The sequence below is a fragment of the Eschrichtius robustus genome, chromosome 14, assembly GCF_028021215.1.
Source record: "Eschrichtius robustus isolate mEscRob2 chromosome 14, mEscRob2.pri, whole genome shotgun sequence".
Lineage (NCBI taxonomy): Eukaryota > Metazoa > Chordata > Mammalia > Artiodactyla > Eschrichtiidae > Eschrichtius > Eschrichtius robustus.
This window is the reverse complement of record NC_090837.1, coordinates 97888091-97914576: the sequence shown is the minus strand read 5'-3', so window position 1 is coordinate 97914576 and position 26486 is coordinate 97888091. Positions and strand designations below refer to the sequence as shown.

The window sequence follows — 26486 nt, the reverse complement described above, 5'->3', positions numbered from 1 at the left end:
GTACGTCCTTGTTGGTTGTCTGTTTTAGATATAGCACTGTGTATATGCTAATCCCAACCTCCTAATTTATCTTTCCCCACTCAAATACACCAATTCTTATTTCTTAAACAGGGATGTTTGATGCATTGTTATTCTGTGTATTACATACCCAGTGCAAGTTATCAGTACTTGCTCAGAACCCCGCATGGGATCACAGAGAGATCGCAGTTCAGAATGACCCCCACTACTCCCAGAGTTCAGACCGTCGTCCTGCACAGAGAACGTGCAGTCATGTTCTCCAACTGCAGGTCAGACCCCAAGAGGACAAAAACGAGTCCCCTCTTTCCCTTTTTGTGTCCATTCTTATCAAGTAAACTACCATATGTGCCCCAAAACCTCCATTTTCCCAGTGAGGTTACCCCATAGAGGTTTTTTTGGTGGTGGTCCCATGTAAGTAAGTTGGGAAGGTGGATGATAGAATCGCATTGAATACTGAAATTATCTGCAAAGGTCGACTTGCATTTTTAAAAGCACACATGTTATTTTTTTTTTAAGCATAGATTTTATTTTTTAATTTAAAATGCTTCATTGCTAAAAAATGCTAACCATCACCTGACAATGCAGGGTTTCCACAGACCTTCAATTTATAAAATATGCAATATCCACAAAGAGCAATAAAGCAAAGCACAATAAAACAAGGTCTGCCTGTATGCAAACAGTATCGTTAACTATAGTCACCATGTAAAAGCATACGTTTTAAAGTATTGGTTTTTTCACCTTCATGTCATGATACATGGTGTATTCACGTGATTCTTCTAAGTCAGCAGTGTTTTTATCACCACTAGAACCATGTCTTTGATTCACCAGAGCACATCATCCCCACTTCGATCCAAGTCTTTTGAAGTACAGCACTTTTTAAGATCTCCCTCTGCGTGGGGCTCTGCTCCAGTTTCCATTTACAAAATACGAAGGCAGGAAAGGGTTTCCACTCCTCAGGTGCTTGGTCTCCACCAGGTAACAACTCACTGTACCCCACACACTGGGAGGTGATGCTATAAGACGCCATCACTCCCTTTCTCACCAATTTGCCTGGGGAAGGGCATGGGTATCCTTTGTAGTCACCAAGGAGTCACACAGTGATATGGGAGACTTTGGGAAAATTCAGATACTGGGCAATTCCTTCTTTGCAAAAGAGTGCCTTTGGGGAAACAAAACTTGCCTTTTGTCAGGCATGTGTAATATTTTAGAAATCCTTCCCATTTTTAGAAGACAATTCATTTCGTTAACCTTTCCAGGAGAGCCACTCCTTGTTCAGCAGGGAGCTACTACTCACATGTTCTTTGCAAAGGATACATCATGGATGATTGAATTTTGCAACGGCCCTTAAAGACAGGTCACCTGCAGCCAGCTGACAAGTGTACGGTGATGGTGCAAGGGTCCTCGTGGTTCATGCAGGTCCAGGGGTGTGTGTGGGATGAGGGAATCTGTGTGGGATGAGTTTGGCTAAATTCTTCAGTTTTGTGCCTTTCTGGAGGAAAAAGAAATAAATTTGCTGCTAAAGTTTGGGTTACAAAATACAAATGAGGAACATGTGCTTTTTTTTTATCCAACTTTATCTTCCTTACAAATTCTGCAGATTCTTGGGATGCTTGTCCGATAAGCAGCCCTTGGTCGGGTCTTGCTGTTTCTGTGCTCACACGATTCCTGAAGCATCAAGCTTATTTTTATGCTTAGGAGCGTGGGCACTTTTCTGCATCTCTGTTCCTCTCGTTACTGAACATGAGGTGTACCTCCGTCTGTCCATCTGGACTTGTGCACAGTCTGTGAGATCTCTGGAGATGAGTTCATCTTCTTTATGGACGAGGAAGCACACTGAACCGTGTTTGTCACTGGACAGAATCCGGGTTTGGGCAGCCGTCCCGCTTTCTAGCTTTTTGCCAGGACTCAGAGGACGGTGACACTCACTCTTGAGACTTTGGGGGCCTCTTGAGTTTGGGGGCTTTCGTTTTCTTTTCTCAGAAATGGGTATAGCACGTGGAACGGGATTGTGCTGATTGAAAAATAGTGTAGAAAACTCTGAAAGGACCAGTTTCAAGGCTAACGGCCTCTCTTTGTCTTTCAGCATCTGAAGACCTCCACGGCTCAGGATGGGGAACCACGCAGGGAAGCGAGACTTAGGTGCCGAGAAGGGAAATAAGGTAAGAAGTGAGCTGGCTCAAAAATCCTTCAAACGCACAAACCCGCCTCAGGTACCCTGTGGCTACCAGGGGTTTCCGCTAAAACCATTGGCTTGTTACCCTCCTACCTTAGAAACTTCTAAGGCTTAGAACGCTAGTCCTCAGCACACAGGCCAAGACCCGAATTCCTCGGCCAGGACTCCAGGCCCACTACAATCTCACTGTGACTGGCCTTTCCGGTGCCATCCGGCCCGACATCCCTTCCCCCACCCTCATCATAGGGAGTTTGGAAGATACCGGAGAGCAAACAGGAAAAATGCGAATAAAAATCATCCGAGGGCTTCCCTGGTGGCGCAGCGGTTGAGAATCTGCCTGCCAATGCAGGGGACACGGGTTCGAGCCCTGGTCTGGGAAGATCCCACATGCTGCGGAGCAACTGGGCCCGTGAGCCACAACTACTGAGCCGGCGCGTCTGGAGCCTGTGCTCCGCAACAAGAGAGGCCGCGACAGTGAGAGGCCCGCGCACCGCGATGAAGAGTGGCCCCCGCTCGCCGCAACTAGAGAAAGTCCTCGCACAGAAACGAAGACCCCACACAGCCATAAATAAGTAAATAAATAAATAAATAAAATGTAAAAAATAAATAAAGCAAAAGATTAAAAAAAAAAAATCATCCAAATCCCTCCAGTGACTTAGAATGAATCTTCTGTGTATTTCTAGCCTCGCATTCGCCCCTTTCCACCGTATTCCACGGACGTCAGCTTCCCCTGTTCGATGATGATTCTCTGCATCACCTTTGATTCCCCCAGAGTGACTGGGAAAGTGGTTCTCAGCCTGCTTCCCCCTGAGCCGCTCAAACCGATGACCCGTCACCAGGGCACCTGCTGGCCTCATTCTCTGCCCACCGAAGAATCATTTCAGATTATGAGGAACTAGGCCTGATGTTGTGCGCAGAACTGTGAATCCACCCTAATTTGTAGGTGGGAAAGGTTAATTATTCCAGTTCTTTGGTCCTTTAACTCAAGACAAATGACAGTTCATCAGAATGTCACAATGCTGAGGATGGGCCTCCACCAGCCCACACGCACACAGAAGTGCTTCATAAATGTCCGCCAGATTGAATTACATTACATTTGAGCCCCAGGACCTCTTTGCTGAGGTTCTGTGCTACGGGTTTTATTTAATAATAATGAACTTTGCAGCCATGGGTCCTTCTCTGATCTGTACTTGGACTCAATTTCCGTATCAGCCAGGTGGGTAATTTTCCATAATTTGCTTTCAAGCCATTCACGTAAATCAGTGATTACATACTGTTTTTGTTCATATCTTATCTTATAAAGTGTTTTAAACGCTTGAGAGAAAACATTGTTTTATCTAAAACAATGTTATGAAGTTTCTTTCCTAATGATGTCAGGCCCAAGGTCAACTAGAAGGGGTTTACCTTTTTATAACGTTATTATTGATTTGGAATTCTCCTCTCCTTGTTGAAAGGAGGACCAATTTTCTAAGTGTGTAAAGTGTTCTGGTGAATGTTGAATGGGGAATCACGCGGTGTCCTCTATACCTCGCGCGTGAACCGTATTACTGGTAATCTCCCTGTGAAGGCACTAGTAACTCTGAGCTGTGAACGTGTTCAGTTACGATACGGACCGTGGGCCTGGTGGCATCTGCACCAGGAGGACAGAGTCTCAGCTGAGAGTGAGAGTGGAGATCAGCTCTTCTCAGAGAGCCCCATCCTGTGAGCACGTGGTATTTTAAGGCACTGCTGATTTAAGTGACTGATTTGCAAGTCTGCTTCTGAAAGCCTCTCTGCGGCTTGCAGTGTCTTTCCTGTTGTTGGACATTGTAAAGCACCAAGACACAGTCTCACTGGTTTACTTTTACCAGCGTCAGATTCCTGAGCGGTGGTACAGCCATAGTGATGCTTCTGTCTTCTGAAAGCTAATTTTTAACATTCTGATGATTGTTTTTGAAATTGGGCGTTTAAGGCCACTGGTTCCTGTAGGGAGTTGTTGCAAGTAACAGCTCTCTTCTTTTAATTGTTTGTCACTTGACAGAAAATATCTGAGGCCTTGTGGAGGGAGTGTTCTGGGGCAGCGGTCCCCAACCTTTTTGGCCCCAGGGACCGGTTTCGTGGAAGACGGTTTTTCCACGGAGGCAGGGTGGGGGGGGAAAGGGGGGGGTTCAGGCGGTGATGCGAGCGATGGCGAGTGATGGGGAACGACGGGGAGACGAAGATGAAGCTTTGCTCGCTCTCCCCCGCTCGCCTCCTGCTGTGCGGCCGGTTCCTAACAGGCTGCGCGAACCGGTACCGGTCTGCGGCCCGGGGGGGGGGTCGGGGACCCCTGCTTTGTGGTGTTACGTGGCGTATCAGCTTAAACCAGGATAGAAAAAATCACATGAGCTCGTGCCCTGCTGTTTAGCAGCCTGCATGTTTCTGTAGTCATTCTGGGAAGCTTGTTTTTCACTTACGAGGGAACGGACAGAAAGCTTTTGCCTGTGTCCGGGGGCTGATTGTTGACCTGCTAACAGGCGGGGGGCTGCAGGGAGCGGTCACCCCACTCACCTCCCCAGCTCTGGCCTCTTTGCGGCCCGCCCCGTACTGCACAGGGGCCCAGACCCCTCCTCTGCTCCCCCCTCGCGTCCCCCATCTAGCCCCGTGTCCTCACGCCCTCGCCCGCTGCCTTCCTGGGACCCGCAGGCCTGCGGAGGACGTGAGGAGGCAGTGGTCCTGTGGCGTGACCCCCTGCTCTGCCGCCCTCTCCCCCGCCCCGCTCGGCCCGGCTGGGGAAGGAGCCGCGGCGGCCAGGAGCACACAGCCTCCTGCTCCCAGGCTCCTCCCCGTGACGCCCCCCTGTTCTCTCACTGGCTTCCCTCTCCTCCCGAAGAAGACGTGTCACGATGTAGCAAGGAGCCTGTGGTGGAAGGGACAGCTCTGGCATTTCTCTGTCCCTGTTCCAGCCTTGCGTGTTAACGTGGACAGACTCACGTCCAGGCAGCGATGCGGCTGTGAGCTTGTCCTCGGGGCCCCGTCAGAGGGCAGAGTGTGGATGGTGGAGGTCAGGGAGGCCCATCCACAGGGGGACCAGTGGCACTCAGGGAAGTTCTCATCCTCGGACACAAAGAAGTCCCTGCTGGCCCCCGATTCCCTGCTTTTCTGAGCACCCTGGTGGATTTGTTTCCAGAAAGCCCCGCTCACTAACTTACCAGCTCCTTGTCAGGCAGTGCATTTTCACAGTGGTCCTTTGGCAGAACCGGGGAAGGACGCGTCCCAGCTGCCACGTCCCCGGGACACATGGTTCTCAAATAGAGCCCCCGCCCTTGGGCAGGCTGTGCCCAGGCAGCCCTGGGAGCCCGGGGACCCCGCACAGGTGGATGACACGCTTGGCCCCTCTGGCTCCTGGAGGGGAGGGTTCATCTCCAGGTCTGCGCAGGAGTGGAGCTGGAGCCCTTCTTCCTCAGGAGAACCGACTGGGACTTAGGACGGTGCCCACACCCTTTACTGAGGCTCTGCTGGGCTTCTGTCTCGTTCAGCGTTGCTCTGACTGTTGTCAGTCTCTGACCTATGGGTTTGCTTGTTGGGGTTTTCTGGTGATTCTCTGTTGGACACCCCAGCTGCTATTAGCGCCTGCCGTGCTCCAGGCATCCGCGCCGTGGCTGTGTAGTTGCCAGGGCTGCTGTGACAAAGCACCACAGACCCGGGGGCTGAATGAGAGACGTGTATTCGCTCTCAGTCCTAGAGGCTGGAACCTGAGGTCCAGGTGTCGGCAGGCAGGGCTGGGTCCTCCTGAGGCCTCGCTCCTTGGTGTGTAGACGGCCGTCTTCTCCCTGTGTCTTCAAGTGGTCATCCCTCTGTGTGTGTCTGTGTCCTGATCTCCTCTTATAAGGACACCAGTCCTGTAGGATTAGGGCCCATCCTAGTGACCTCATTTTACCTTAATCACCTCCATGAAGACCCCACCTTCAAATGCAGCCGTATTCTGAATTCCTGGAGGGCTAGGACTTTGACACGTGGCGCTTTGGGGAACACGAGTCAGTCCACAATGTCCGTGTTATTTGATGCAGCCGAGAAGTGACTGGGAGGTTTGAGAGGCCAGAGAGAGGAGTGTCCCCAGCCCTGCCTGGTGATCGCCACCAGAGTCTGACCCTCACCCTCAGTGGGCACTGCCATTGCCCTGGCCTCTCCCCATCATGAGATTTCGGCATTTGCTTCTCTCCTGTTAACACCTCCCTCACAGACCCCTTAACCTTTCAGGCCCCAGATCCGTAAGCCAACACCCCCACTGCCCCTTAGGATGTGGGGCTTGTCCAGAACCTTCCATGCCCGTGTGTTGCCCGTGACCATCTGTTCACATGGCACAGCGGCCTTGAGATTGTGTCCTCCATGTGCTGGCTGCACTCATGCGTTCAGCCCTTCTCCACGCCCTGACCCTCTGAATATCATCTTCATTTTCCCCGTGATGGACTCTCAGAGTGGCCTGTGTGGTTGGCCCAAGGCCAGGTGGGTAGTGAAAGGAGGAGCTAGGCTTTCTTTAGGGCAGCTCTGTGTCCCTCTAGGTCGGCACCGAGCAGCAGAGATGGAAGGAGAGCCGCAGGTGGACGTTTAAATTTTCTAGTAGCCACATAGAAAAGTGAAGAGACAGGAAGAAATTAATCTTCATATATTTTCTTTAACTTAATATACTCCAAATATCATGTCAGCATATAACAACTATCAGTGAGGTATTTTACAATTCTTTTTGTCTCAGTGACTCTTCAAACTCGGGAGTATATTTAGCTTACATCCCAATACGGCCTGGCCACTTTTCTGGCCCTCAGTGGCCACATGTGGCTGGCAGCTCCAGACCGGACGGCAGGCTCCACAGACAGGCCCGTCCCTGTGGGCGCTGCTGCCTCGCCGGGCAGTGTCCCAGGACACCTTTGTGGTCTCCTCCATCCAGGTCACGCCACCCCCCCAACCCACCCACCGTGCCTCTCCTCCATCGCCCGATGAAGAGGAAAGAGAAATTGTGAATGACCAGTATTGTCCGTTGAGAGATGGTGATGGGTCTGATTTTGCCCTCGGATGGAGCGAGCTGGGGTTGAGGAGGAGAAGCAGGAGGAGGAGGGAGGGGCTGGGGAGGGGTGTGGATGAACGGCGGCCCTCTGTACCCTGGCTGGACCAGTAACCGCAGAGCAAGGGCAGTGATGAGTGAAAGTCCAGTGCAAAGGAGAAAACAGGAGCATCCTTTTGAAATCTGCCCAAATCCAGAGACCGTTCAGGGCATCGGGAGTGCCTTCTGGTCTCGTGGCTTCCTCTGCCCCCCCCTGAATCACCCCCAAGCCTCTGGGGCACCTTGAAGGGTCCGACCTGGGAGTCAGCCCCGGACTCCACACCAGGTGCTTCGTGGTGCTCCCACAGACACGTCAGGACACTCGTCACTTTGAGTTGCCCCCAGTTTTCTCTAACAAGAGGCAGGCTGTTCTAACTCGTGTGTGCACTCTGTCCCTTCAGAGTTCACAAGTAAGTTAGCTGTTTAGTTAGCTGTCTCAAATCTTTTAAGTTTTTAAGTTAGCTGTCTCAAATCTTTACTTATTCCTACATCCATTCACCCATCCATAGGCAGGTGCAGACTTTTATTAAGCACCTCCCCTGTGTAGGACTGGGCTGGACTTGGTGACGAAAGCCTGGCTTCCCCACCAACTGTCAGGTGACCTGGGGCAGTTACTTCACGCCCCTGGGCTTCGGCTCCCTCGTTGGTTACAGAGATGAGAAGAGGGTGAACATTACGTGAGCCAATGGATGTAACACACAGAGCAATGCCTGGTACCCAGCAAGTCCTGTGTGCTGTTGCTGCTTCCGTTCCTAATGTTCTTATTCTTGCTGTTGTTTTAAGAGAAAAGGTCATGCATCTTCTGTCAGAGTAGCTCCCAGTCTGATTGGAGAGACCAGCAGAATTCTGACCCTGTGCCCGGCGCAGTGACGGGATCCAGGAGGGAAACCGTGGGGACCGGGGGCCCTGGCCTGCCTGATGGTCTTTAACCAGCGTGGAGAACAGGCTGCAAGGAGCAGAGGGAAAGACCAGGAGTGGTCCTTCCCTGTGTCCTCGGGATCAGGGAAACACGGGCAAAATGTTTAAATCCTGTAAACAGGATTTGACCTGGGGCACCCATTATACAATCCCTTTCTGCAAATCTCTCCCAGTTTCGGCCCCTCCAAAGGCTGTGGATTCTGAGTCCCCCAGGTACCAGCCCCAACATTTCCACAGCCTGACTCTGCCTGTCAATCAAAGTGTCCCCCTCACAGTGATTGCTGGGAAGAGGCATCCTTTTTGATGAATTTGCGTCACTGAGGGGAGGGCCAGTGGCCCCTTAGACATTCCATTGGTGTTTCCATTTCTGACACCATGCTGGATGGCCTTGGAACTTACTGGCACAAGTCAGAATACTTTCTGGCTACGTAGAGATAACTTCGGCTCAGCAGGACAGCCCTGGCCCCAGGCCTGTCGCCTATGCTCAGCAATTGTAAGCTGCTTCCCTCTTGAACCCGTGGGTGCCCTTAAACACCGTGATTTCTGACGACATCTCCCAGAGCAGCAACGAATGTCCTGCGGGAAAGAGCTTTCGTGCCATTTTTTGTTGTGCAGAGGAAAAAGACTCCCCAGCAGAGACCGATATCAGAGCGGTAAGAGGAAAATCGGGAGAGCCACAGATGGGAAGGGTTCAGGGAGAGAGAGGGGTCCGAGGCGGGCAGAGCTGACGGCTGCCCCGCTGGACGCTCAGGCCCCGCCCAAGTGTCAAGTGTGGAGAACCGGGGCTCCCAGCACCTACAGACCAGGACCTTCAGAATCCACCTCAACACCTGTCACCTGGGACTTACTAGTGCTGCCTGGCAGGTGTCAGTGGAAGGTTCTGGAACAGGGCTGGTCCCTGGAGACTCTGCCTCTCCTGCTTCCAAATTTCCTACTGACCTTGAGCGAGTGGGGTTTCCAGCGTCCCTGAACTACTGTTTCTTCTCACCTGAATTCTTCAGCTTTGTTTAAATTTCTTGTTTGAGCACTGACCTCAGTCCACACGGGAATGAACTTCAAGAAGTTTTCGTACGAAACTAGTGAGGCCATTTCTAGTCAGAAGCATTACTACCAGGAAACATAAGAAACAAAGAGTAGTTTATATTGGCATCTCCACAGATTTTCCAAAATGAGTGAAATCAAGGGATGATCTATTGCAATTTTCGAAAATCTAACAATAATAATTTTGAAAGCCTGCTTTTCACCTGTGGGATCTCTATACTTTTCTTGGCAGTGGTATCTGGCTCACAAAGTTTCTCCAGAGGCGCCCAGCCATGTTTCTGGAGTTTTCTATTTAATCAGCTTAAGAAAAAAGATACCACACTGAAAAACAAGGTCTGAGAGCAATTGCAGAATTTAGACTCGTGTCTGATTTTGCAGCGGGGAGTAACTTGTTAGTCTGTTTTGTGTTTCCGATTAAATCGGTTCGCTATCTGAGCTGTTCTTCAAAGCCCAGTGTGTGCTGGGCGCGTCTCCGGGGATAATCACGCCCCGGGGAGGCCGTTATCGTATTTACTCATCACGGACCCCGCTGTCTGATGAGCCCCTGGGAAGCTGTACCGGCAACGCTCTGAGGCATGAGAGGTGTAGTCTGCACATATACACAGAGGCACTCAGTAGCTCAGCCCTGGCCACCAGCATGGAGATGGAAAATGTAGATTTGACGGGAAAATACGTTTCCTTCAAAACGTCTGACGTCCCAGCTGTGGGACAGGCTGACATTTCCCCCCCGGGGGTTCACTCCTCTGCAGAACCGTAATCCAGCGTCCTGTTGCCCCAAGTGTGGTGTGTTGTCAGCAATCTCACTCGTTCAGGAGGCCCCGTGCTTTTCACACCAGCCTCGGGAAGGAGGAATCTTCCTACCACGGCCAGCTCCGTGCCATCCTCTGTCCTCCCACGTGGAAATTAAGTGCTGTGAGGGCTGCTCGCGGATATTGTGCCCTTGTCCCGCGCCGCCCCCAGTGCTGCTGTTTGGGGGACCCTAACTGCACAGCCCGTCCGGGTGTCCAGGCCACCCCCGACACCGCCGGCTCCAGGCCGGCTGGCTGCTGGCGGCCTTCACCTGTGGGCCCCAGGCCAGGGCAGGGTGTCGTCCACACGCCCCGCGCTGCGAACGGCACAGGTGGGCCCTTCAAACCCCAAATCCAGCGTTGCTTTCGCCCCACATCACGCTTCCTCCTGCAGTTCCTTGTTAGAACCGACCGCCGTCACCACGGCTACTTCGCAGAATGGGAAGCGGGTTTGCCAAGAAACTCACTTCCGTCCAGTCGCCCAGACCCACCTGATGGGGCTGCCGTGTCTTCGAGCAGGGAATCCACCTGGAAATTTAACCTTTCTGATTTGATTTTGCAGTGTGTTGGCAACTGTTAGACCCATACATGTGTCATTCCATTTTCTTAGGCCGCTTCCATGAACAATTTTTTTTGAGAACTCAGGTACTTAAGTTAATCAAATAATATACGTTTCAAAGTTTAGGGGGCTGAAAAGTAGCAGGTATTTCCCTGCAGACACTCACCAATCTAGTCGGATACATGGAAAGACCTAGTCAGCATCTAGTAAGGCCTTAGATTGCGAGGTGCGGGCGGACTTTCCCTTGTATCTGTCATCAACAGTTGCAGAGTCCTTTCTCTGTCTGTCTGTCTCTCCCTCCATCTCTATTTGTATCTCCATCACTATCTCTCGCACACACCCATAAAGAACTCCCCTTCACCTCAACTGCACAGCATTGAACCACCTTCCGACAGGCAGATGGTGCGCTGTACCAATAGCTGCCATGCGTCCGTTACGCACTGCGGATGCCCCGCTGCAGCGCCGTCCCGCAGGACCTTCTGCCCTGTGCCCCTGCTGCCCAAGAGGGCGGTCACGTGACACACGTGGCTAATGTGATTGGTACAACAGAAGAACCAAATCCTTAAACTTTAGATTTAAATAGCCGTGTGTTTTGAGGCGCAGCGCAGTTCCACTGGGTGCTTGGTGTGTCCTCCTAGTTCTAGGGTCCCCAGAACCCCGCCTGATAGGCATCAGCTCCAATTCTTGTTAAGGACAAAAACTGGGTCTTTCTCAAAGTCATGTGATTGCGTACAAAAGTGAGCATTGAGTTCAGAAGGTAAAATCCTCTGGAAACACACCCTTATAAACACCAGCAACTGCAGAGGACAGCGCTGTGAGCCATGAGCTCCAGCAGGTGGAGCAGGTCTTGCCCTCACTCACCTCCCTTGGCTGGGAGGGTCTCACGGCCCCGTTGCTTACTTACGGCTCCCTCCGAAGGGGGCCACCTGCTGCAGGGTTGGGAAACGCGCGTTGCAAACAGCATGCATTTATCTTAACTGCTTCTGAGTTTCATGCACACACAGACGCCTACCCACCTGACTTGCTTAGTGCCTCCAGAAGAATTTCAGTGAGCTTCTAAAAGAGAAATAGAACAGTGTAGAACATGCATCCTTTTAAAGAGGCTTCCCAGAATCAGTAACCTTCTGGTTACAGTCATGGAGAAATCAACGTGGGGTCTGTCCTTGACTTGAGAACGAGCCACGGGAATATAAAATGAAACCTGTCATTCCGGGTTGGTTTGTGAAATCGCGTTTGTATTTAAGAACCCAGGGCCGCCTCTGAAGGGGGGCTGTCTGTGCCCCAAGGGATGGCTGCGGTGCCCCCGGGGGATGGTGAAGATTACCGTGTTGGAGATGCAGCATTTCTCACCCACAGGCGAGCACGGTCTCACTAAGTCTACCTTTACAGCAGGTTCTCGAATGTGCTGAGTCAGCACTGACTTGCTCTTGGAAGGTACTAAAGACAAAGTCTCTCATCACGGTTCTGCACGGAAAGCACAACCCTAGCTTGATTCTGATTTCTAAGGACCGAGAGTGGGCATTTTGCTTCCTCTGGTAAACTGAGGACACTCACACCTTTGTCAGTCAGGTGGCAACAGGCCTCACAGACACACATGTGAGTGAGTAGTAAAGACAGGGGTGTAATTAGCCAGCAGACCCCGGCCCCTCAACAACCCTTAATAAAAATAATGGGGAGATTATGAAGCGGTGCCCCAGGCAGCATAAATCCAGCGGGCAGGCCACACAGCAGCACGTGATTTATGAACTTGCCCGCTGCCTCCAGGCCCGGCTGCACTCCGCCCCGTCCCTGGCCCAGGCCCAGCCCCTCCCCATCCTAGGGATGGCCTCGTGGACCCCTGCTCGGGGGCCCCTCCCAGCTCAGCTGCTAAGGGAAGGGCCCCAGCGGTCAGTCTGCGGGGACCTCGAGGCCTCCGACTTAGGGTTGAGGGCTTGAAAACCCCAGGGGCCACGGACTCCCGTGAGATGCGCAACTTCTGTGTCCTTTCACCTTATTATAGGGTTTATCAGGGTTGGGAGTTAGTTCGCCAACTTAGTTTTTATCACAAACCGTGACCAAGCTTGCAAGCAGCTGACTTTGGGCCACGAAAGTCGTTCAATAGAAGTGATATGTTTAACACTGGTCATTAACTTTATAAATGACGTGACAATAAAATCATTCTCTGGGTAAAACTACAGCAACAGTGGACCGTGCCCCCGAGAGGACGGCTCTTGGATATCCAAGCCACCCACACACGAGGCTTCTATCCTTACATCATGTTCTTGGGCCCCGGGCAGCTGATCACATGGAATCCGCTGACCCTGGAACACACCCGTTCATCGTCTTGTTTTCAGCGGGACTCATAAAGCGTTCCTTCCGCATTCCTTCCCTCACCCTGTCATAGCCCCTAATTCCTCTGTCCCTGCGTCTGTAACGCTAAATCATTTATGAGAGCTGACAGGACGGGGGAAGGGAGGCCAGAAATGTTGGCCTGTCATCAGATGCGCAGCACAGAACAAGCAGAGGCAGCGCTGACTTAAGTGAATAGGTTTTTTTTTAAGCTGGGGAAGTATTTGAGCTCACGGTGGATACGCTTTACGTGAAATAGTTTTCAGGCTCCGTTTGCGGTTTACATTTGATTGAGAACGTGATTCCAAGTATGGCACAGCAGATATGTATTCTTGAATTCCTACTGACATGAATGAACGTGTATAGATGGAAACTCTCCTTTCCAGGGGGTGGATGAGTTAGATTTGCTGGGAGTGGAAAGTAGTGCCCTCCCGTAGGTGGTTCAGGTTGACGGGCTGGGGAAAGGGCTTAGGTGGCGGATTGTTTTAAGCTCCAGTCGTTTTAGGGCTTGGTGTGCCCACGAAGGCTCCCTGCCATTTCTCATCCCCTGCCAGGTAATTTCAGAAAGGCCACCATGTAATTTTATCTTTGAAGACAAGTTTATTTCAGACTCTGAGAGTGAAAAGCGTGTCACCGCGTATGAAAACTCTGTGTTTGTTTTGTTATTAAGGAAGAACTTTTTAAATATTTAATCAAACCCTCTTACAATGTTTTAAATGAAACAAAACCTAAAAATCCAGGTTTCAGAATGATGCTTCCTGTCTTTTCTCACTCATTACTAAGGCAATATGGTTTTTTTGGTTAACTTTTTTTTAAATGCTTGCTTTTATTTATTTATTTATTATTTATTTTTGGCTGCGTTGGGTCTTTGTTGCTGCGCACAGGCTTTCTCTAGTTGCAGCAAGCAGGGGCTTCTCTTCGTTGCGGTGCGCGGGCTTCTCATTGCTGTGGCTTCTCTTGTTGCGGAGCACAGGCTCTAGGCACATGGTCTTCGGTAGTTGTGGCACACGGGCTCAGTAGGTGTGGCTCGCGGGCTCTAGAGCACAGGCTCAGTAGTTGTGGTGCACAGGCTTAGTTGGCCCGCGGCATGTGGGATCTTCCCGGACCAGGGCTCGAACCCGTGTCCCTTGCATTGGCAGGAGGATTTTTAACCATTGTGCCACCAGGGGAGTCCTAAGGCAATATGGTTTTAAAACTTTAAATTTGTAAGTGAGAGATTTTATAGGCTGGAATACATTTGTGAAAATTTATCTTTCTGTGTTTGTCAGTGTGTGTGCGTGTTTGAGTGTGTGGCGTTTTTCTCACCCGCCAGCCTCCAGCACTGCAAAGTGCCCATCGGCAGCTGTGTGGACACGTTCTCAGGCTCAGCCCACGCTCTGCACTTGGGTGATTCTAACACACCACTCTCCTAATTGAGATTTGGTACCCACATTAATTTGATTATCATACAGTTAAACAAAAGCCTCGATAAAATTCATTATTGTTTCTGTGGCTTTTGATACTTGCAAAACAGACTCTGTTGTTCAATACGTCCTAAATTATGCTTTAGCACAAGTCATATGTAACCAAACACAAGCCGTCAGTAAATAGATAAGGCAATTTGGTAGTTACATTAATTACCCGTGGCGAGTGAGGAAGACTGCAGCCTCGGTTATTCACAGACGTGTGTGCATTCACACTCTACTGTTTCAGAGCTGCATTAAGTCGCTTAACAAAATACCAACATCTTGAAATTTAAAAGTAAATGGCGAGCTTAAATGTTGGTTTCGACTGTTTGGGTGGGAATTTGCCTCTTTCAGGAATCAGTCTGAGACGTGTCCTTGCTGGCAAAGCCGCGTGCTGTCTCCGCATCTGGGGGGCCTGGCCTCTGCCGCCCGTACCTGCTGCCCTGCCCCCCTGCCCTCCGCCCTCGCCGCCCGGCCCCTCTCTTCCAGCGGCTCACCTTACTCTCCTCGAGCTGTCGTCCCACCCAAACCATTGGGTTCATTTTCCTTCTCTGGCTGGTTTTGCCTCCTCACCCTGGAATGCAAACCCTGTGGGAACGGAGACTGACCCACTGGCACCCACATGTCCCAGGGCCATTGGACACTGCACGGCCAGTGGGTGCCATCACCCCAGGGTCAGCTTATGTGGCATCTGCTCAGTGCACGGCGTCCAAGTTGATCTTGGTAGTGAACTTCACACCATGCTGGGGCTGGTTACTTCTGCTGGAAATACCTGTAGGGAAGGAAACTTCTTTAAATACATTCCCCCAAATTGCCTCCTTTTGATTAAGTAAAAATAAAAGGTGTCACCTACCAAATGTAAAATAGCTAGCTAGTGGGAAGCAGCTGCATAGCACAGGGAGATCAGCTCGGTGCTTTGTGACCACCTAGAGGGCTGGGATAGGGAGGGTGGGAGGGAGACCCAAGAGGGGGGAGGTATGGGGTTATATGTATATACATATAACTGATTCAAATTGCTATACAGCAGCAACTAACACAACACTGTAAAGCAATTACACTCCAATAAAGATGTTAAAAAAAGAAATAAAAGGTGTCAGGAGGCAACTTATTAATGTAGAGTCACATTCCGTTGCACTTCCTTTTCTGGAATGCAGGTGCCTCCCAGGAACCAGGAAAGTATCTAGAATGTCGAAAGCAGGTCCCATCGGTCGTACCTGCTCGCCAGGGCCCCGCGGCAGTGACTGCCCACACCGGCAGGTATTTTAACTGGGGAGACAGATAATAAACACATCAACATGTGAATTAGGTACTTCAGATGGTGTTAGGGCTCAGAAGAAATATGCGGGGTTGGCGGCTAAGGAGGGCAGGGGTGAGGGCTGCCGGAGAGCCACCGTGATGGGGCGACATAGAGCAAAGGCCGGGAAAGTGGAAGGTGGGAGCCACGCGGCTCTCTGGGGACAGATGTTCCAGGTGGAGGATATGGCACGTGCAGAAACCGAGCCAGCCACCTCCTCGGTGCATCGGGAGAGGCAGGGCTGGAGGGGGTAAGATAGGAGGCCAGGTAGGCAGGGAAAGGCCTAGATCACGGAGGGCCTAGCTGGCTGTCAGGAAGCCCCGGGAACTGTCCTTCTGAGAGATGATGGTGCCCGGCCGGGGGCGAAGGTAGATGCCTTGAGAAATGGTCAAGTTCCAGTTACCTTTGAAGCGAGAGCTGGTAGGATTTGCCGATGAACTGGGCGTCAGAGAGAGAAGGGGATGAAGGGTTGGGGCCTGGGCGTCGGGGGTACACCTGTGCACAGGTGAGGAAGCGTGGGCAGGGTAGGTTAGCGAAACAAACAGGTGAAAAGTCGCCGCGAGCTTGAGGTGCCCCTTAGGTGCTCACCTTGCAGAAACCTTCGGCAGAGACGTCCAGGATTCATAACTCTCAGATCAACTAAGGAGACGGGTTTAGAGAGGAACCCCAGGCTGAGCCCTGGGCTTCAACATTTGGGACCAGGAGGGTGAGCGGCCCCCGCAAGGGAGACCAGGATGGGGCAGCCACGAGGTGGGGGGATGGACATGAGTTGTTGGGTCCGGCAGGGAGTGCTAGAAGCATTTCACGGGTCAAATAGCACTGAGTCCAGGTCAGAAAAGGATGGAGGGTCGACCATTGGATGAAGCAGCCCGGGGTCCCTGCTGCCCGGGGCCAGAGATGCTTTGGTGGCATGGTGGCAGTGAGACCCGATTGGTATTGGGGAAGGAGACTGGCAACAGTGGCCCAGAAACCTCCTTGAGAAGCTGTGTTGGAGAAGAGGAGCCAGACCCAGGGCGCAGCTGGCAAGGGCATGGAAGCCAATCGGGGCCGTTTTGCTTTTGACGTTGGAGTTGTAAGAGCGTGTTCGTCAGCTGATGCAAATGGCACTCTGGAGAGGGGACCATCGCCGAGGGTGGCAGGGGATGCCTGCTCTGATAAATGGTGGTTTTCTTTGGAAAAGGAGGGAAGTGGTTCATCTCAGCCTCAGGCAAGCGCAGGCCAAGCTTTAAGATCTGACCCCATGTCTGCAGCCTCCTTTGCAATGGCGAAGGCCTCTTGGCCAGCTGCCACCGCAGCGTCCCGTGAGGTGAGAGACAGTGGGACAGCACTACGGCCACCCGGACACGCTGCCTCGTGTTCAGCTGCTGCAGGAGAGTTGCAGCTCGTATTCAGGAAAGCCTGCCGAGGTTTGGAAGCATGCCGGCCGTGCTGTTGTGTCTGGAAGGAAATACCTGGCTGTAGGGTGGACGCCAGAGACCCAGCTAAGCAGCTGCCCCCCACACCTGGGGAATCACTTTGCCCTGCAGGCGGAGGTGTCCAGGGTCCGGCGCGAAGGGATGAGGGCCTGGACCGGTCCTGTAGTCACCTGCCGTAGGTGTTTCAGGCAGATGCGGCAGCCAGACTCTCCAAGCTGCATCCGTGCCACAAGGAAAGTATTGCCTGAGAGGCACGGTGGGGTGGTACCTTCCAGCCTGAAAGATAGTGCAGCTTCCAGGAACATCGTCCTAGCTTCCTGTGGTTGCCGTGACAAATCATCACACACGGGGTGGCTTAAAGCAACAGAAACTCATTTTCTCACCGTTCTGGAGGCCAGAGGTCTAAAATCAAGGTGTCGGCTGGGCCGTGCTCCCTCTGAAGGCTCCAGGGAGGAGTCCTTCCCGCCTCTAACAGCTGCTGGTGGGCAGCGTCCCACAGAAAATCTTTTTTTTTGTTCTATTCTACTTTGTGACGATTGTAGTCTTTTTAAAAGAGGTTTATGGCAGTGTTTTTCAAGGTGAAATATGACATGGTATTTATATAGTCCAGGAGTTTATAATGCTGCTTTTTGGTGAGCCATTCTTAATAAGAGATTCCTCTCATTTCATTATTGGAATACAAAATATTTAGTTACTTACTCTGCTTAGGAACATTGTATCTTTTGCCTTTCTTGCCTTTCTTTCAGTGTTTAAGAGAAAATCGACCTTTGATTTTATGATTTTGTTCTTGAGCATATAAGCATGCTCTAAGACATTAGGGGACTGAGCATGATTGTTTTAGGTCACAATTCCTATGGTACTTAAAATAAAAGGATGGTTTCATTAATATACAGAGAAACCCACTTGATCTGCATTTTCCTGGACAATTTAGTTGCCACCTGACCTTCCATAAAGAGGTTTTTCAGAATATTTTTTGTATCTTCTCCTAACTATGCTCTGACTTGATTATATTGTCAATTATGCAGCAAGAGAAGGTCTGTGGCCTGAAGAACCAAATTTCCCCTGAATGTGCATTTGCAGAGAATGTCGCACGCACACTTTTGAGGAATTGATCGTATTGGTCTTGGTGGTCGGCATCTATCAGCACTGTGTGTATGATGTTCTTGAGATGCACTTGGTCTCTTACTCAAGTTCCCGACCTTGAACGGGTGGAAGCCAGCTTTGGCCTGACTGTTTCTCTAGCTCCTGGAACGAACGAGTCCGAGCAGGTTTCTGTTTCGGTGATTCGCCTAGGTGGTCACAGGTACAGAACTCAGCTACGAAGAAAAGCACCTGCAGAGGCAAGTGACAATTCCATTTTGCAAAACGAGTTTGTTCCTTTCGAGCAAGGGAACCAGAACTCAGGTACAATCAGAGTTCGCTGTGAAATCTCTTTTTCTTTCACTTCTCAGCCTGATTGCATTGACATGCACCTTAAAACCTGATTTTTACTTAAGATTTTATTTCCACCTTTACTAAAATGTGGAAAGTAATCAGAAGATGCATAAGAGTCAAATAAATCATGATGCTGTCCGGCACTGCCGGTGCTAGCTGAGGGTCAGCCACTGTTACAATCACTACACGTATGGACCCATTTCGCGTTCAGAATAAGCCCGTTTGAAAGACGGTATCGTTATGCCCATTTTACAGTGAAACAGGAAACGGAGGTGGTTGAAGAGATTGGCAGAGCTGAGGTACATATTCAGAAAAATGGCAGACTCTGATATATCAGCGTGTTTTCCCTTTGAGCAGAGATTCATCTTCCATTACTAGACTTTTGCCACTTCTACCCTGTCTGTATCACAGGAAGCAGTTAAATACCCATGTGCAGGCATAGGGTGATGTGTTCAGGGAAATTAAGTAGGAGAGGTTCTCATTCTGTAAAACTAAAGGAAATGCGTTTACTTTCAAATTAAGAGAAGCAGAGTTTTCCACTGCCTTCTGCTGTTTTCAGTAATGTAGGATATCTTTTTGAACTGAATGAATGCCCTTCTGTGAATGAGCTTTAAGTGCATCTTATTTAAACTTTCCATTCACAGGACCATCAAACTCTTTTTAGTAAAAGAGAGACACGGAACAAAGCCCAGCTCCCTCTCTCCCACCACCCCGTGCCCTCCCTTGGTCACCATCCTTCTCGCTCTACGTAACCAGCTGATGGAGCAGTAACTTCCAGGAATAAATAGCAGGATATTTGCGTTCCTGAAATAGATGTTAGAACGTCCAGTTACATAACAGGTCTCAATACACAGTTTTACTGTGACACTAGTTAATACTTATTTTGCCGTGACCAGTGTTGAAAATAAAGTCCTGAGCTCCTTTCTCTGTGTTCATTATTTAAAGAACACTGCGGTCCTAATTACGCTACCAAATGGTCTTGCAGAGAGTGTGGCTTTTAAACTAAGCGGTGAAAGGACCGTTTCCTAATCCCAGATAATGGCTTCACAAGCACCTCAAGCGGGTAGTTCTAAACTTCCTTTAGTGATGCTACAGCGTTTCATTTTAACTACCTGCAAACTAAGCATTTATGTCTTTAAAAATATCTTTATTGAGATGTGATTCACATGCCATACAATTTACCCATTTAACGTGTACAAGTTGGTGCTTTTTTAGTTTGGTCATAGATACGTGGAACCATCACAACAATCAATTTTAGAACATTTTCATCACCTCACAAAGGAACTGCACTCTTCTGCTGTCACCCGCGCCCACCCCCCCCCCACCCCGCCCCGGGACCAGCCTCCCAGCCCGCAGCCCTAAGCAACCACTAATCGACTTTCTGTCTCTAGATTTCCCTACTCCGGGCATCCTGTGTGAACGTAATCATGTAATATGTGGTCTTTTCTGTCCGGCTTCTTTCACGTAGCGTAATGTTTTCGATGGTCACCCATGCTGTAGCCTGTGTCAGTGCTTCATTCTTTTTTAAGGTCAATAATATCTCTTTGTATGGATATACCACATTTTGTGTATCCATTCATCCATTGATGGGCAGTTGGGTTGTTTCCGCCTTTTGGCTATCATAAAGAACTCTGCTATAAACAAAAACTCATAGACAAGTTTTTGTGTGGACATATGTTTTCGTTTCTCTTATATAACTTCTGAATTTTAAAAAATCCTGGATTTTCGTATACTCATATCATCAAAAATGCCTCCTATGTTTTCCAGACAAATCTAGAAAAGGAGTCCTGGATTTGAAATCTCATCTCATTGAGAGTTGTAACATCATGGCTCTTTTCCTCTGGAGTCCACAGTGCTGAGTGGGAAGCATTTTCAGTGCCTTTAGTCATAAATCTATTCAAGTTAATCATTCTAGCCATCCTCCCACCCCACCCTACCTGCAACCCCAGACCACCACTAATTACTTTCAGTCTCTACAGATTTGTCTATTCTGGACATTTCTTAAATATGCAATCATACAACAGGTATGTGTATATGTGTGTGTGTGTGTGTGTGTGTGTGTGTGTGTGTCTGGCTTCTTTCACTTACATAATGTTTTCAAGGTTCACCCGTGTTGTAGAATATGTCAATACTTCATTACTTTCTACTGCTGAATAATATTCCATTGTAGGAAAATGCCACGTTTTACTTACCCGTTCATTAGTTGGTGGACATTTGGGTTGTTTCCACCTGTTGGTATCACAGATCATGCTGCTATGAACATTTGTGTATGAGTTTTTGCACGGACATAATGTTTTCACTTCTCTTGGGTATGTACCGAGGCTGCATCTGCAGGGTCAAATGGCGACTCCGTTTCTGAGGGGCCATCAGAGTCTCTTCCGCAGTGGCTGCACCATGTCACTACAGCGTACGAGGGCTTCCATGTCCTCCCAACGATTCTTGTTATCAGTTTTTTTATTTTATCCAGCAGTGTCTTGTGGGTTTTGATTTGCATTTTCTTAATGGATAATGTTGATGAGCATCTTTTTCTGGGCTTATTGGCCATTCATATGCCTTCTTTCTAGAAATGCCTATTCAGATCCTTGGCCAATTATTTTAATTGGGTGATTTGTCTTTTTGTTGTTTAGTTGTAGGAGCTCTTTATGTGTTCTGGACACTAGACCCTTATCAGATAAATGATTTGCAAATATTTTCTCCTATTCTCTGGGTTATCATTTCACTTTCTTGATCATACCGTTTGCAGCCCAGAAGTTTCAAATTTTGACAAAGTCCAGTTTATCCATTATTTCTTTTGCTGCTTGTGCTTTCGGTGTCACATCTAAGAAACCGTTGCCTAGGCAGCACTTGCTTTAATGACTAAATTAAATCTAATTCTCAGTCATTCTCTAATCCTTGTCATGTGGTCCCTGCTTTCAAATTATTCTTTAAAAGTGGAGTTTTGATGACTCACAAAATGTCTTCATGAAAAACTCATCACCGTCCTATATGTTTGTGAACAGATTCACGATTTTCACCCCCTCTCTGTTGCTTCTCTTTGTCTAGACCAGTGGCTCTCAACAAGGGGACCCCCCCACCCCCATCCTCCGGACATTTGTCAATGTCTAGAGACACTTCTTGTCACAACTGCAGGGGCTACTAGCATCTCCTGGGTAGAGGACAAAGAGGGAGCTAAACATCCCATGACACGCAGGACAGCCTCTACCCCACAACAAGGCTTATCCAGCCCAAAATACCAATAATGTAGCATTGAGAAGCCCTGGTCTAGATGGGCTAAGGTCACACTTTTGCCTGAATATCTCCATCCTGTTCTGACGTTGCACAAAAAGGGACATGTCATTGAGATGAGTCAGTTTATATGAGTCTGATTGTCATTTTTCTTCATACTCTTTACATTGATCCCGTAAGCTTTCACTGTTTTGCTAGTATCGTCTGTTACTTGTCCAAATCCAGCCAAGAGCAAGACTGTGATCCTTGTTTATTTTAAGAAATAAACCAAAAATGCTGAATAGTAAGTACAAAGTAATAAGAACTATTTTCATATACTTCTTATTACTTTGTACAAACAATACACACTTACACATGCATACACACAGGCACACACACTCATAGACGTACACACGTATACACATAAACACATACACACACACACACACACACACACACACACACGATTTTTTCTGGTGTTGATACTTTAGTACTTTAACAGTTTCAAACAAAGTTTATCACCAGATTTAAATAACAAGAACACGCAGGAGAATTTCTTCAGCCACAGAAAATACCAGTAGATTCGACCCTCGCCGCATGCGTACTGGTCCCTGAAGCACCCGCACCGCCCTGGGCTGATGGGCTGTTGGCCGGGACGGTCTCCTTGCTTCCCTCTCCCCCTCCAGTGGCAGCTGAGATCTCTGAGATGTGATTAGAGAGCAGTGCTGTAGGAATTTAAGCTAAACACGTACAGCCAGCCCATATGGGGTCTGGATTTATTCTGAGTGTGAAAGGAATGATTCGCTTCTTAAAACAAAAAGAGAGAGAGTTTCCCTTAGAGAGATTCCACAGTTTTCCTTGAAAGCACTAAGTGTTCCCAGAGTGAGGAACTGCCTGGAGAGCATCCCAGCCTCCACCCCAGCTGCCCACACCTCAGGTCTTGGCTCCCGCCGGCTTATCTCCTTCCTGGGAAGACGCTGGACCGGGGTGTCCCGGCGACCCCAGTGGCGGAGCCCATGCTAGCTCCCGGGAGTCAATGGGCAGGACCGGGAGCTGAGGGGGCGACCACCCTGGAGACGGGCGACATTCCAGCACCCTGGATGCGAGTCAGCCCGTCAGGATTCCCATCGGGGACACTCTGCCTTCCGACTCTGCAGCTGCTGTCCACCCTCTGCTTGAGTCCCCGGGTTGACAGCTCCGGGGAGAAATGAGTGGGAAGAAGGATTGTGTCACAAAGCGTGTGTCAGAGCAGCGAGTCCGCAAAAGCTGTCCAAAGATGCTCGCTTGTTGCCATCGCTCCTTCTGTTTCTTCTTGGAATTATCTCCCCAGCGTTATGGGAAGGCTTCTCTACCTTTCCTCTGATGAAACCAGAATCTTAAAAATATCTTCAATTCACAGGAATTTCCTAATCAGACAGCAAGAACCTCTGAGTTATGACGCTCATTTCACACTTAAGCAAATGAAGTAGAGGAAACTTCAATTGTTTTCCCAAAGTTACCCGGCTAGCAGGTGGGGCACCTGGAGTCAAGTCCAGGAAATGGGCCTCAGAGACCCAATTCTTAAGCTTTTGTGCAAATAGCAATTTGGTGCAGCATACTATGTATGTCGCTGATCCTATGCCCCCAAACCATTTTCAGCGAATTTCTAGGTGGATTAAATCTATCAGCTACGTGAATATGGCAAAAGAGAAAAGAAAATAAATATTTGTCTTTTAGTAACATCCCCTCCACAGTGACCTCAGGTCGAAGATACGTGTGGTGCCCTGAGAAACAGCAGACGGACTTACGTGGCACTTAGATGAGGGTTATAAGGCCAGACGGTGACCGGTACCCAAAGCATCTGACCAGCCTGTGTTCTGTAAAGCAAGCCCGTGAGGCTGAAACGTGGATGAGGAGTGTGATGGATGAAGGTGTCCCTGGTGAAGCCGTAATGAGATCTCTGCTGGGTTTCTTCTTTCCTCTTTAAGATGACATCAGTCAAGCATCAGATGCAGAAGGAGCACAGTTCGGGAGGACGGGGGGCCGTGACCAATGCAACTTATCTTGCTAAACATCCTAAGAATTAAAAACGGTGAATCACTATGTACTTTTTTCCTCGGGTGTCTCAGAAAAAGTAAGTGTGATGCCGGCTCAGTAAGCTGGCTCACCCAGTACTAGTTTAAATGGCACTGATCTGATAGGGGTTGGCTTGATGGTTCTCTGATTTTCTTTCTGAAACGTCCATTTTGTTTACGGCATGTGAACATCCCGAGGAGGCCCCACGTCGCATTTCTCTCTGCAGCCTTGGCTCCTACTACAAGGTCCGCATGGGAATTAATGAGTGAATGGGAATACAATTAAGGAAATAGAACCAGATAAGGCTGTCCCTGCGTCTAAACCCATGATGTCCCACTCAAGTTTTATGGCATCTCATGAAATGTCTTTTTTTTAAGGTACGGCAAACTTCTCAAAATCAATTCTCACTTCTCCTTCTTTTTTTGTTAAGCAACCTGTGGTGGACCGTGTCTCAAATACTAACATGAAACTGGTTTTTCAGTTTAGAATGTCACTTGTTAAATGTTTCACACCTTTCCTCTCCTGATATGTGTTTTCTAGTTTGAATCAGAACTTTTGAAAACTTTTTTAACTTTTTAAAAATGTGACTGCGGTGTTTTCTTTTCCTCTCCCAGAGCTTTCTTGTTATTTTTCAGAAGTTTCTACAATGATTAGAAACTTATCCTCTGGGCCATTCATTCCTCCTAAAATTGCTACCTTGAGACCTTCAGTGTTTTAAAAAGGCAAGGCTGATTAAAATCATATTTTCCTCTATACTCGTGTGTGTGTGTGTAAATAGCTGTACCAAGTAGAAGAGCATCTCTAAAAATGGCAGTGAAGCACCTGAATGATGGGGTCTGTTGCCAGAGGTTTGGGCAAGATGGTTAGAAGGTACGGCAAATTGCTTAAATCATAATTCATATTCTGCCAATGTTGCTGGATAATGAATCTCACTTATACTTAGAAGTATTTTAAAGTCTACATCAATAATTATGGGAGTTTTGCTTGTTGTATTTACCTCTAAAATTCATAGGGAGAAGTAAGTGGATTCTTACATATTTAGGCTGATGGAAAGGAAAACAGGCACAAATTTTTTTTTAACATCTTTATTGGAGTATAATTACTTTACAGTGGTGTGTTAGTTTCTGCTGTATAACAAAGTGAATCAGCTATAGGTATACATATATATCCCCATATCCCCTCCCTCTTGCATCCCCCTCCCACCCTCCCTATCCCACCCCTCTAGGTGGTCACAAAGCACCGAGCTGATCTCCCTGTGCTACGCGGCTGCTTCCCACTAGCTATCTGTTTTACATTTGGTAGTGTATATATGTCCATGCCACTCTCTCACTTCGTCCCAGCTTACCCTTCCCCCTCCCCTGTCCCCAAGTCCATTCTCTAGTAGGACACGGGTTCGAGCCCTGGTCTGGGAAGATCCCACATGCCGCGGAGCAACTAAGCCCGGGCGCCACAACTACTGAGCCCACGTACCACAGTTACTGAAGCCTGCACACCTAGAGCCCATGCTCCACAACAAGAGAAGCCACCGCAATGGGAAGCCCGCGCACCGCAACGAAGAGTAGCCCCCGCTCGCTGCAACTAGAGAAAGCCCGCGCGCAGCAACGAAGACCCAACACAGCCAAAAATAAATAAATAAATAAATAAAATTTAAAAAATCCTCATAAATAACACATTTTCAATAAGCAAAATGTCCAAAAGCAACACAAACAAAATCAAGGTGATGTGTGTCCAATGTAATGGAATTTTCATGATAAAGAAATAAGAGCGTCCTGTAAATTATAAAACGTAATAAAATCCTCAGACATACAAGACAGTCAGGCCTATGACCTGGACCCTCCCTGAGTGTCCTTGTCCCAGTGTGTTCTGACTCTTAAATTGTGTCCGTGACTGTAAGTATCTGAGTGCATTTCAAGCCGTTATGATATCTTCGTAATATCTGTGCCCATAAACAAGAAGAAAAGACAACCCTCAAAATGGGAGAAAATATTTGCAAATGAAGCAACTGACAAAGGACTAATCTCCAAAACTTACAAGCAGCTCACGCAGCTCAATAGCACAAAAACAAACAACCCAATCCAAAAATGGGCAGAAGACCTAAACAGACATTTCTCCAAAGAAGATATACAGATTGCCAACGAAAACATGAAAGGATGCTCAACATCACTAACCATTAGAGAAATGCAAATCAAAACTACAATGAGGTATCACCTCACACCAGTTAGAATGGCCATCATCAAAAAATCTACATCTATCAAGTTCTGCACGGAAGGTTTATTGGTTCCTCTTGGAAAGGGCCCCCCCCTCCCACCGTCTGTCCAGGAGCTGCCTTTGAAGCCGGTTCTGGGTTCCCCCAGCTCTGGGTCGACGAGCGTCTGAGTCCCTGGCAGACGGCATTCACTCGGGGCTGGCGGGCACCAGGTTGCTCTGGAAGAGTTTAAGGATGTGGTTCTCGATCACCTGTTGCACTTTCCTACGTCCCAGTGCCACGGCGATGTGAGGTGCAAGATGTCTCTTCGCCATGATGCCATTCCAGCCTCAGCAGTGGAGATGGGGAGGTTGTGTGACCACGGTGTCTGCCTCCACTCACTGAAAGCAAAGTGATTTGCTTTAAAGACCTAGCTTTTCCTCTGAACCTGAAGCGCCATCACCCCTGACACTCCACGCTGTTTCACTAACCACCGAGAGAGAAAACACTGTCAGTTCTAGTTGGAAGATGCTGTTGATTTGTAAGGAGCATCCTGATTTTAAAATGTGGAAA

At 48.9% G+C, this 26486-nt stretch overlaps 1 protein-coding gene across 1 annotated transcript in view; it reads left to right on the top strand.

Moving 5' to 3' along the window:
- MBP (myelin basic protein) overlaps positions 1 to 26486 on the top strand; it is a 116040-nt gene that overhangs the window by 26065 nt on the left and 63489 nt on the right. The window contains exon 2 of the mRNA XM_068563093.1: positions 2102 to 2177. Coding sequence (XP_068419194.1) covers positions 2127 to 2177 — 51 coding nt within the window. The 5' untranslated portion in view covers positions 2102 to 2126. The remainder of the gene's footprint in view (positions 1 to 2101; positions 2178 to 26486) is intronic.